The sequence below is a fragment of the Phoca vitulina genome, unplaced genomic scaffold (genome assembly GCF_004348235.1).
Source record: "Phoca vitulina isolate PV1807 unplaced genomic scaffold, GSC_HSeal_1.0 scaffold87, whole genome shotgun sequence".
Lineage (NCBI taxonomy): Eukaryota > Metazoa > Chordata > Mammalia > Carnivora > Phocidae > Phoca > Phoca vitulina.
Window position 1 is genome coordinate 3,599,210 of NW_022589790.1, and position 12,764 is coordinate 3,611,973.

Genomic DNA, 12,764 nt, shown 5'->3' on the forward strand with positions numbered 1-12,764 from the left:
TAAGAATTCCTCATATCAGTGAGATCATATGATACATGTCTTTTTCTGATTGATTCATTTCGTTTAGCATAATACCCTCTAGTTCCATCCATGTCATTGCAAATGGCAAGATTTCATTTTTTTTGATGGTTGCATAATATTCCTTTGTATATATATACACACATCTTCTTTATCCATTTATCTGTCGATGGACATCTTGGCTCTTTCCATAGTTTGGCTATTGTGGACATTGCTGCTATAAACATCAGGGTGCACGTACCCCTTTGGATCCCTACATTTGTATCTTTGGGGTAAATACCCAGTAGTGCAATTGCTGGATCGTATGGTAGCTCTATTTTCAACTTTTTGAGGAACCTCCATACTGTTTTCCAGAGTGGCTGCACCAGCTTCCATTCCCACCAACAGTGTAGGAGAGTTCCCCTTTCTCCACATCCCCGCCAACATCTGTCATTTCCTGACTTGTTAACTTTAGCCATTCTGACTGGTGTGAGGTGGTATCTCATTGAGGTTTTGATTTGGATTTCCCTGATGCCGAGCGATGTTGAGCACTTTTTCATGTGTCTATTGGCCATTTGGATGTCTTCTTTAAAAATGTCTGTTCATGTCTTCTGCCCAGTTCTTGATTGGATCATTTGTTCTTTGGGTGTTGAGTTTGATAAGTTCTTTATAGATTTTGGATACAAGTCCTTTATCTGATATGTCATTTGCAAATATCTACTCCCATTCTGTCAGCTGTCTTTTGGTTTTGTTGACTGTTTCCTTTGTTGTGCAAAAGCTTTTTATCTTGATGAGGTCCCAATAGTTCATTTTTGCCCTTGCTTCCCTTGCCTTTGGCGATGTTTCTAGGAAGAAGTTGCTGTGACTGAGGTTGAAGAGGTTGCTGCCTGTGTTCTCCTTTAGGATTTTGATGGACTCCTGTCTCACATTTAGGTCTTTCATCCATTTTGAGTTTATTTTTTGTGTGGTGTAAGGAAATGGTCCAGTTTCATTCTTCTGCATGTGGCCATCCAATTTTCCCAACACTACTTGTTGAAGAGACTGTCTTTTTTCCATTGGACATTCTTTCCTGCTTTGTCGAAGATGAGTTGATCATAAGAGTTGAGGGTCCATTTCTGGGCTCTCTATTCTGTCTCATTGATCTATGTGCCTGTTTTTGAGCCAGTCCCATACTGTCTTGATGATGACAGCTTTTTTTTTTTTTTTAAGATTTTATTTATTTATTTGACAGAGAGAGACACAGAGAGAGAGGGAACACAAGCAAGGGGAGTGAGAGAGGGAAAAGCAGGCTTCCCGCGGAGCAGGGAGCCCAATGTGGGGCTCGATCCCAGGACCCTGAGATTATGACCTGAGCCGAAGGCAGACGCCTAATGACTGAGCCACCCAGGCGCCCCAATGACAGCTTTGTAATAGAGCTTGAAGTACGGAATTGTGATGCCACCAGCTTTGCTTTTCTTTTTCAACATTCGTCTGGCTATCCGGGGTCTTTTCTGGTTCCATACAAATTTTAGGATTATTTGTTCCATTTCTTTGAAAAAAGTTGATGGTATTTTGATAGGAATTGCATTCAGTAAAGTGGCAGGATATAAAATCAATGCACAGAAATCAGTTGTATTCTGTACACCAACAACAAAACAGAAGAAAGAGAGATTAAGGAGTTGATCCCATTTACAACTGCACCATAAGATACAAAACCGTAAGATACTAGGAATAAATCTAACCAAAGAGGCAAAGTATCTGTACTCAGAAAAGTATAAAATACTCATGAAAGAAATTGAGGAAGACACAAAGAAATGGAAAAACTTTCCATGCTCATGGATTGGAAGAACAAATATTGTGAAGATGTCAATGCTACCTAGAGCAATCCACCCATTTTTATTTTAAATCAAATTGATGTAGAAAGCAAAACCCATAGGCGACAGGTAGGACTTATGGCTGAACCTAAGCAGGTCAGATACAAACTCAAAGATCATCTTTATCCATAGGATGTATTAAAAAGCTATTATTAATAATAGTGTTATTATTAATAGTATTAAAAAACCATATTATTCAGTTGACCAGAATATAATGCCACAACACTGTCTGACAAATAAAATAAAATGGAAAACCTTAATGTCTCAAAAAAAAAAAAAAAGGAAAAAAAAGACAGTTAACACAGGTCATTAAAATATATTTTCAAAACATGATGAAAAATGAAGAGGTTCATCTCAACAAAGTGGAACACCTACCAGCAAAATTAATAAACCATGCTTCCTTCTCTAAGTGCCCTCAGGCAGTAAGAAGCCAATGCTATGGGGGGGCTTGTTCCCAATTAAATTAAGGTCGTTAGTAAGGAAAGCAAGAATGGACAATGAGTAGTCCGCTAGTAGTCTCTGCCACAATCCCTCCTATTCCCCAGTCGAGTGGTCCTATATTAAAGGTATTTGTATCTGTACACAGATGAAGGTATGAAGACAGTATTTTTTGCCATAAAATATACCACGTATACAAAAAAGTATATGTATCATACATGTATGGATTAAAGCAAAAGTATTTCACTTGAACTATAACGCTATCGGTTCAAAAGATAATATTTTATGCATCATAACAAAGAAAAATGTTGCCAACTAATACAATGATTTCTTGTTACTGCAAATTTGTATTTCATACAAATAGAGCCTATCTCACTGAAGCTTTTACTTTCAGAAACTTGTAATGCCGTCTATGCATTATGGGAAGTTTTGAAGGTCTGAACAAAAAACCATTTGGAGGGCTCAATGTTAAGATCCTGGAAATGAGTCAGGATGATACACAGTGAGGGTATCCCATAGACAATGAGGAAAGGAAGAGATTCTTAATTTTGACCCTCACTTAATTCACTCATGGATTATCCTTCAGACTAATTTTTGGCACATATTACTCTCGTAACTACATGAAAACTAAAGCTACTCAAATAAATTGGTTTATTTCTAAGGCAATGATAACCATATCACTTAGGAATCATCCTGCTTTCAGAAATGTTAAAATATTGGGGCACCTGGGTGGCTCAGTCGGTTAAGTGTCTGCCTTCGGCTCAGGTCATGATCTCAGGATCCTGTGATCGAGCCCCATGTGGGGTTCCCTGCTCAGCAGGGAGCCTGCTCCTCCCTCCCACTGTGCTTTCTCTTGCAAATAAATAAAATCTTTAAAAAAAAGAAATGTTAATGAACAGACATTTTTCCAAAGAAGACATCCAAACGGCCAACAGACACATGAAAAAGTGTTCAATATCGCTCAGCATCAGGGAAATCCAAATCAAAACCTCAATGAGATACCACCTCACACCAGTCAGAATGGCTAAAATTAACAAGTCAGGAAATGACAGATGTTGGCGGGGATGCGGAGAAAGGGGAACCCTCCTACACTGTTGGTGGGAATGCAAGCTGGTGCAGCCACTCTGGAAAACAGTATGGAGGTTCCTCAAAAAGTTGAAAATAGAGCTACCATATGATCCAGCAATTGCACTACTGGGTATTTACCCCAAAGATACAAAAGTAGGGACCCGAAAGGCTACGTGCACCCCGATGTTTATAGCAGCAATGTCCACAATAGCCAAACTGTGGAAAAAGCCAAGATGTCCATCAACAGATGAATGGATAAAGAAGAGGTGGTATATATATACAATGGAATATTATGCAGCCATCAAAAGGAATAAGATCTTGCCATTTGCAACAATGTGGATGGAACTGGAGGGTATTATGCTGAGCGAAATAAATCAAACAGAGAAAGACATGTATCATATGACCTCACTGATATGAGGAATTCTTAATCTCAGGAAACAAACTGAGGGTTGCTGGAGTGGGGGGTGGGGTGGGAGGGATGGGGTGACTGGGTGATGGACACTGGGGAGGGTATGTGTTCTGGTAAGCGCTGTGAATTGTGCAAGACTGTTGAATCTCAGATCTGTACCTCTGAAACAAATAATGCAATATATGTTAAGAAAGAAAAAAAGAAGAAGAAGAATGTAGCAGGAGGGGAAGAATGAAGGGGGGGAAATCGGAGGGGGAGAAGAACCATGAGAGACGATGGACTCTGAAAAACAAACTGAGGGTTCTAGAGGGGAGGGGGTTGGGAGGATGGGTTAGCCTGGTGATGGGTATTGAGGAGGGCACGTTCTGCATGGAGCACTGGGTGTTATGCACAAACAATGAATCATGGAACACTATATCTAAAACTAATGATGTAATGTATGGGGATTAACATAACAATAAAAAAATTAAAAAAAAAAAGAAATGTTAAAATATGCAAATTACTTGTATATCCAAAATCTTATTTATGAACTTTCCAGCACTGTTGGGTCTCTTGTGTATATTTCCCAGAGGACACCTCTTTTCCATCATAGAGATAACTTTCTCAAGAGAAACCACCAAATATGCAGTCATATCTTGTTTGGTCTCATTTTCAAAACCATTCTATAAATGAAATTCTAATTTTTGACTTGCTCCTTTTAATCATCGGAGCCATTCTTCCTTACCAATGTGCACAGCTGCCAATGTGGTGTAGTATCCCACTGTACATATACACCGTAATTTATCAATTCTTCATGTGATGAACATGGGAGATATTTCTGTGCTTTGCTCCAGAACTCTCAGTTTTCTTCTGGAATACACGTAGGAGTCTCCTCAGGGTATTGACCTAGATGTGAAATTGCTAACTCTAGATGATCGTTTTTATTCTTATTACTGAAAACGTGGCTGTACTCTTCCTCCCCCCACCCATGAGTATCCTGAGTGGACACAAGTCCCATTCTTCCTTAGTCTAACAGATGTAACATCTTTGATAGTTGACCTTCAGAGGGAAGAGAATGAGGAAGGAGAAATGGAGGTGCTTCCCAGAGAACAGAATGTGACTTTCAGTATAGCCCAAGGAACCAAAGGCAGATGGTGCTTAAGGCAAGGAGCAGCACTCCTGTTGGCTCCATTGAGCAAAGGTTTTGAGTACAGCTGTGTAGGAAACTAGAGTCTTGGGCTACAGATTAGTTGATGTCACAAAATCTCTTGGGGTCATTACTATGGAACATGTAGATGAAAAAAGACAATAGTATTTATTGTGAAAAGGCAAGTCCTATTTATTCAATGCAAAAAGGAAGCTATCTGGAAATATCTTGCTCTCAATGACCCGTATCTCTTACGATGGACTCCTTGGTCACAGATGTTCTGGTACCAGTGATGCCCTGAGCACACTCTGCTGACTGCATGACGGCCTCCATGCTACTCTCCTCCACACGGCTCCTACCTTACCTACAGTGGGCTTTATTATTTCTTAGTAAAGACCGTATCTCACTGAAGCTTTTACTTTCAGAAACTTGTAATGCCGTCTGTGCATTATGGGGAGTTTTGAAGGTCTGAACAAAAAACCATTTGGAGGGCTCAATGTTAAGATCCTGGAAATGAATCAGGATGATACACAATGAAGGTATCCCATAGACAATGAGGAAAGGAAGAGATTCTTAATTTTGACCCTCACTTAATTCACTCATGGATTCTGATTCAAAAGCCTACTGATCATATCATTCCTTGCCAAAAAAAAAAAAAGCCCACAACGAAGTACAAACTTCTAAGCATGGTATTTGAAGCATGTGGCAATATGGACCCAGCCATTGTAACCATCTTACCGTCTTCATGAGCATACTGTATTTCAGCCAAATACTGACTAGTGACTGTCTCTTGAATGTTTCCTCTTTTCCCCTGAGATGTGGTACTGGAAAAGCATTGCTCAAATTTTGCCCCATGCTGTAGTTTTTATACCCTTAATACAGCTCATCTCTCTACAGAGACTGTGAGCTCCCTATGGGCTTTGTTCACCAGGCTGCACACCTCACCCTGCCCTGCCCAGAGCAGAGAATCTGACACACAGTACGCACAAAGTCAATGTTTACTTAAAAAGTAATGAATCAGGGGCATCTGGGTGGCTCAGCTGGTTGAGCATCCAACTCTTGGTTTTAGCTCAGGTCCTAATCTCAGGGTCAGGAGCTCAGAGACCTATCAGGCTCCATGCTCAGTGGGTAGTCTGCTTAGGATCCTCTCTCTCCCTCTCTTTGCTCCTCCCCTGCTTGCTCTCTCTAAAATAAATTTTTTTAAAAATAATGAATTATCAGATATTGTCCTATCAAACTGGAATGCCTTGAAATACAAAGGCCAAGTCAGATCCGTCCAAACTCAGTTAATTCTGTATTTGCTCATCCTTTTGTATCTTCCCACCTCTATAAAGAGTGCTACTATCTACCCGTCAAGTCTAGAAAACCTGTGTGTCATTTCATATTCTCTATCATCCCTCACTCACTTGTCTAATCGTTCACCACGTTCTAAGGGGTCTGTGCCCATGTCCCCTCTACATGCCTGTTGTTCAGGCCTTTTATCATCTCTCCCCTGCATGGCCAAAGTCCTAACTGGCTTCTCTGATTCCAGTTTTCCTGTACTCACTTATGCAGTGACCATTCTAAGCACAGGTGTGGTCAAATCACTCCTGTGCACCCCCATCTCCGCCTGAGCACATCTTGCTCCCTGCATCTCCTGCTCCAATTCCACTGAGCTGTGAGCTCCCTAAACTCACCCAGCTGTCTCCACGCTGAGACTCTATATCCTGTGTCTCTGCGTGTACTCCCCACTCTGCCTAATCGTTTATATATACCAGTTATTATCATAGGGCATGTAGTAGGCATTTAATTGTTCCAAGAAATGAATAAATTGACCCACTTTAAGAAAATTATGTTTCCCTATCTTTGAAATGGGTGGGTAAACTGTGTTGACATTTGAGATCCATTCTAGTTGATATCCTTGAGTTCCACGAAAGGCTAACGTGCATTGCCTTGGAGACTAGGAGAAGCTGCACAAGAGTGGTCGGGACAAGGAAACCAATCTCTGGATTATGGTACCCTACCTGACCTAGTTCTAGACAAGCTCCTCCTCAATTTTTGAGATAACCTGAAAAACAAAATAGAACAAACCTAGTCAAAACAAGTATCACGTAGTGACAATATTTTGTTATATAAACACCAGTTTCCAATAAAAAGAGCTGGGACTCCCTGGAAAAGCAGTTGATTACAAAGCTGGGATAGGGAAAATATGACCTTGGAATATCTGGAAGCACCAGAAATGCTAAAAGACGGGACCTGTTGAAGGAACACAGGAAACAACATAAAGGAGTTTGTACTGACCTTAGAATAATCAAAGCAAAAAAAAAAAAAAAAAAGTTGATTATAACCCATAGAATAAATATCCATGTCATAAATAAATAATTGAATAAAAACATAAATGAGTGAGAAAGGATACTTCTTCCTAATAGTGGATTCCAATTCATATAGCCAGAGGGAATCAGGGAAACATAAAATCATTAGGCAAACACCACAAGAATAACTGGTGCAGACAAAATCCACCAATGAATGCTAAAAGTGGGGGGCAAACAATTGGTTTTTGCAAAGAAATAACCAGTAAATGCAGTGTGGGATCCTGGAACCAAAATGCCAATGCAATTCAAATGTTTCTCCGAGTCAGGATTACGTAGCATGTTAATCCCCTGGCTCTGACAGAGTGTTACTATGAGAACGGGCTGGAGGAGAAATATACAGAAACTGTATGATTGTTTGGCAATTTTTCCACAAGTTTGAATTTTTTTTTAAGAGTACTCACATTCTTGTCTTTTGAATTAGTGATTAGAATAATTCCCAAATGCTGAGGAAGAACACAGGTTAGCTGCAAGAAAGACAGATTGAAATCCTCACTGTACACTCATCAGTGTGTGTGTGTCTTTGTCCAAGTCACTCATGTCCTCTGAACCCCCGTTTCCTTCCTCTGTAAAACTAAGATCAATAGGACTTTATTGTTTCTGGTTGTGAGACCCAGATGTGTCCACACAGGACCAGCACAGAGGAAGGAACAGGACTTGCAGTTTCCTTCCTGAGGTGCCATGCACATCCCTGTCCTCTCAGAGCTCACAGTTCAGAGGGAAACGGCCAGACCACATCCAACTCACACATCCGACTTTCTGACTGTACTGCTCGTTTGCCTGTGCCATCCAGGATTTAGCACGTACGGTGCTCTGCAGCAAGTGAAAAGGATGAGCAAAGGAGTGTGCAACCCTTTCTACTGGACTGCCAACTCCTTGGGGAGAGAGCTAGGGTTTCACTCATCCCGATTCACCACATGCACCTGAGTACTGGGCATCTGAAAATGGAACAATGAATTAAGGCCAATAGAAAGCAGGGAGAGAGAGAAATCTGGCCACCCACCTGGACCCCTTTTGGGTGAGGCTGAGGTTTATGTGTTCCTGGAGTAGGGAGCCATATCCTCGCTCCTTTAGGCTGCTCTGGTTCTCTCTTTTATCTCCCCGAGGGGTTCCATGTGATTTCAGGAATGATTTGTTTTCCCACATCCTATTAAGATGGTAAAGCCTTTCAGTGGGAGTTCTCTCCTTTTCCTTACTCTTCCTTGGGGCTTCAGCCTGGACTGGGGAGACTCTCTGGCCTCCATCCTGTTTGCTCATGTTGCCTTCACTCTGAAAGGCCGAGACGGAGGGTCCCATTTCTGGACCTTCCGTGCTGTCTGTAACAGGTCTGCTGATTGCCTCCCCTCCTTCAACCACACTCATGCTGCCCTGGAGAGTTACTGTTGCCCCTGGTTCTGCCCTTTGGACGGGCCCTGCAGGTGCCTGGACTGGGACAGACGGTGTGTTCCTACGCATACAGTATGAAGCGTATTGTCGGTTTCTTTCCCCACCAGTATAAGCCAGAGAGGTGGCCCCAGACACATCAGCGACCATGAAAAGGCTCCTGATGTTGACCTGATCTTGATCCCCTTCTCCATGGAGCTCCATGGCCTGTGCCGAGGGGAGAAACAGGGAAGTAGAGAAGAAAGTAAGTGAGACTAGAAGGGGTTGTCACTTGCCTTCTTGAAGCTGAACTACTCCAGAGCTTATAACTGGGAGAAACTTTGAGGTCATCAAGTCCAGTGGATGTAGGAATCCCCTCTACGGCACCCCCACGATGGTCACTCAAGTTTTACGTGGACAGCTCCAGTGCCAGGAGAGCACTGTGGCCATTCAGGGAGCATCCTCGCACTTCTATTTTATACACTTGTCTTAGCATTTCTGCAAAACAGAGTCCCAGGAGTGAGACTGCTGGCCAAGAGCTATGCTTTTACATTCTCCTATTCAGGAACAAACTGCGCACATGTGCACAAAGCATGCCACAGATGCACAGAAAAATCAGTGCGCGGCTCCAGTTAAGGAAGGACTTTTCATACTTGGAAGTGTCCCCCAACAGATCGGACCACCTGGGTTTTAGTAGCAATTGTCCCAGAGTGGCCTGGGCAGTGGGGATGCTGTTGAGGGCATTAGAACATTGGCTATGAGAGCAGAGGAGCCAACATCTAAGGGGCCACGGATATTCAGAAGCACTTGTGGCCTTTCCAGTGTGGCAAGGTCTCTGCATGGTGCCTTATTTGGCCCGAGTTCTTCCAAATGCAATGCCTTCTCCTGGTGAGCCTCAGAGAGCAGCCTGGAAAAGCCTCAGCTGCTCTTCCAAATCACCCTGGCCCCATCTCCAAGAGTCTATGCAAAGGCTTACTGCTGGGCTCTTCCTGTCCTCTGCCTCCAACCCAGGTATGGAGACCATGTCACCAGCAGGTTGGGCCTGGGTCCCACTGTAAGCCTCCACTGGTGGTCTCAGCAGGTACACTAAGTCTTCCCAGCATGCAAACAGATCTTGTCTCACATCTGAAGGAAGGCGCAGTTGTAGGTAAAAAGAGCGCCCAGTGGCAAGCTTCAAGTGGAACTGTTTTTTCTCATGATTATAGATGGATAACTTGACAAACTTCAAAGGAAGCAGCCTGTTGGGGAGCAAAGAAGTGGGGGATTAGGTTGAGACAAATGGGAAGGAAGAGGGAGGGAGTCCTTTGGCCCAGTCTGAATCTATTTCTCTGCTAAAGGAAGAGATCCTGTCTGCTTGACCTCAGCTCTCATGTCCACCTCCTCATCGCTGATAAGTGCAGTCTTAATTTGGAGTACAGCACTTAGCTCGTTGGACCTCATGCAACACCACGATGGCTCCTGACCACCTACAAGACCGCCCCCCACTCTGCCATGCACGGCCTGCAACTATGTGTCTCCAACTTTCTTCCTGGTCTTATTCCCACAACCCTTCTTCTATAATCGATAGCCACTTTCCCCACAAAGGTGTCTGATTTCTCCTCCTCTGAAACCACACCACAGTTGCTGGTCATGCTGTGGAGGGCGCTCTCACTCTGGGCTCTGTGTCATGGTGAATCATGTGCTTGATGGTCTTGCCCCTTCTGCATACGTCCTACAGGCAGGGACTAAAATTCCCGGACTCGCCTGGTCAGCTCCAATCTCTCTGTCGACCTGAGGTCCTTTCTCTGGGCATCTTGGTCATTTCTGGCCCTGACTGCACAGCTCACAGCTGGCTGTGCCAGCAGCATGGCATCGGGCATTGTGAGGTGGCGGCTGGTATACGCAACGCCCACCGTCACCATCTGCACAGCGTTGTGCACATCAATCACTTCTCCTCTTCTGTTGATCTGTTGTTGGAAGAAAGAGGAAAGCGGCATCGTCTTACGTCCTATTGGTCCTCCTCTGCTCCGCTCCTAAATAAAGTGGCCACCACAGTTCTTGGTGTGCGGCAAAAACTCAGCGGGCTATGGTTCAAGCCGCGTACCATACCAACAGAACGGATTCGTATCTCCCTCTCCAATCTGAGCTCTCATAGGAGCCAGACTCCCTTTCCTCAATGTGCCTGTGGTCAGATGCTTTGTACTAGAGGTACCTGTGTTCACCATTAAAATAGTAAGTCGGCAGGCGCAGCCGAAGACCCAGCAATTCAGCCTCGGAAACGTGCTCTGCATTGACTTGCACATGCCCCGATGTGATGGACAAAGTTGTGCATCACCAGATTTTCAGTCACAAGAGACCACGCACGATGCAAGTACTTCCCAGTAAGTGTTTGAGTAAACAAATGTAGTTTTTTTTGGCAAAATGGACATTTTATTAAAACTAAAAACAGCTTTTTTGCCTAAAAAATACCAATGCAAAAAACCATGAAATGCAAAGGGATCATTCTGGACTCAAGGAGTAAAAAGGTGTGACGATCAAGTGTAAAACATGATCCCGGATGGGGAAATACAGCTATTAAGAACATTATTGGGACAACTGAGAAAATGTAAACGCTCACTAGTATGATAGCATTCTATCAACAGCAAATTTCATGAAATTGTGCCGTGGTTACATAGGCAAATGTCCAAGTTCTTAGAAGACATATGAAGAATTTAAAGATAAAGGGGCATAATGCTAGTCACTTACACCTAACTCTCCAATAGTTGAACGAGAATCATCATCTACGTCTCGTGTCTGTGTGAGTTTACTGGCTCTGAATCCCGCCTACACATTTCAATAAACTGGGAGCTCTGCAGCGCCCTGCTGCCCAGAGTGTCCAGGTCATTACACCACAATCCTGGGAGTGGGTCCTGGGCATCAGTGTTTTCTACACTTTCTAGGTTATTCCAAGGAACAGCCAAGGTTGAGAATCGGTGACAGAAGTACAGTCGTGGAGCTCCTGGTTGATTCGCAGGGGTCTACTCTCACCTACTCTTCTTGCTGTCACACTTACGAGGTGTGTGGTTGCTCACACCAAAAGTCTGGTTCGCACTGCTATGCCCCAACCCACACCATCATCCTGAAAGCCGTGTGGAGTAGAAACTCCCTGAGCTGAAGGCCCGAAAGCAGGGGCCTCAGCCACTTGACGGCCTGGGAAAGTCACCTCACTCCCTGGAACTCAGTTTGCTCCTGAGTAAAATGGGGATCTTTGTTCTGCCTACGTAAGCGGGCTGTTGTGAGGCTGACAGGAAATGGACACCCAATTGCTTTGGATACTGGAGAGAACCATATAAATATGGTTTCAGGATATCTGGAGCCTCAAGTTTCTACAAAACACACTGAGGGAGAAAAAGCAAGCTGCAAATGGCCGAACCAGTAGGACATCATGTCGCAAGTCCACACGTCCAACCCAAGACCGTATTGCACCTCCAAGAGTCATAAAACGTGTGTACCTACACACGAAGGGACAAAACCTGCATGAGAATAATGACCACACTTGGGGCAGTGGTAGCTGGGGAGAAAGGGAAATGCAAGAAGGGAAGTGTGTCCAGAAAGATTAAACCACATTCATGTTTTTCCTCCAAAAAATATTACATCTGAGGCAAGTATGGCAAAGGGCAGCCACCTGATAAAACTGGGTGGATAAATCAGGAAGTATAAAAACAAAACAAAACCACTGTTGCTTTCCTCTACCCGGTTGCAATGTCACCGAAGACATCTTTGCACACTCAGCACATGATAGGTCTTCGATCAGTTGTTGTGGGCAGAAAAGAATGAACGGGAGGAAAGAAGGGGGGAACTACACACATGAATCGGGGAGAAGGGGGGAGAAGGGGGAACCAGACGCATGAGTCGGGGAGAAGGGGGGACCAGGCGCATGAGTCGGGGAGAAGGGGGGGCCAGGCGCACGAGTCGGGGAGAAGGGGGGGCCAGGCGCACGAGTCGGGGAGAAGGGGGGGCCAGGCGCACGAGTCGGGGGAAGGGGGGGCCAGGCGCACGAGTCGGGGGAAGGGGGAGCCAGGCGCACGAGTCCGGGGAAGGGGGAGCCAGGCGCACGAGTCGGGGGGAAAGGGGGGCCAGACGCACGAGTCGGGGGAAGGGGGGCCAGACGCACGAGTCGGGGAGAAGGGGGGGCCAGACGCACG

The 12,764-nt window shown here is 44.3% G+C and overlaps 1 protein-coding gene across 3 annotated transcripts in view; it reads right to left on the bottom strand.

Annotated features, from left to right (window-relative positions):
- Nucleotides 1–1,575: 1,575 nt before the first annotated feature.
- The window catches only part of LOC116626473 (protein FAM71C-like), a 12,624-nt gene continuing 1,435 nt past the window's right edge, over nucleotides 1,576–12,764 (bottom strand). The window contains exons 3-7 of one of the 3 annotated variants that reach the window (XM_032395813.1): nucleotides 10,345–10,547; nucleotides 9,578–9,839; nucleotides 8,243–8,829; nucleotides 6,895–6,938; nucleotides 4,231–4,650 (exon numbers count right to left, since the gene is read on the bottom strand). In XM_032395813.1, the coding sequence (XP_032251704.1) occupies nucleotides 4,604–4,650; nucleotides 6,895–6,938; nucleotides 8,243–8,829; nucleotides 9,578–9,839; nucleotides 10,345–10,547 (1,143 nt within the window). In that variant the 3' untranslated portion in view covers nucleotides 4,231–4,603. Of the gene's footprint in view, nucleotides 1,614–4,230; nucleotides 4,651–6,049; nucleotides 7,707–8,242; nucleotides 8,830–9,577; nucleotides 9,840–10,344; nucleotides 10,548–12,764 lie in introns of those variants that run through there. The other 2 variants (XM_032395814.1, XM_032395815.1) reach the window with 2 other exon arrangements.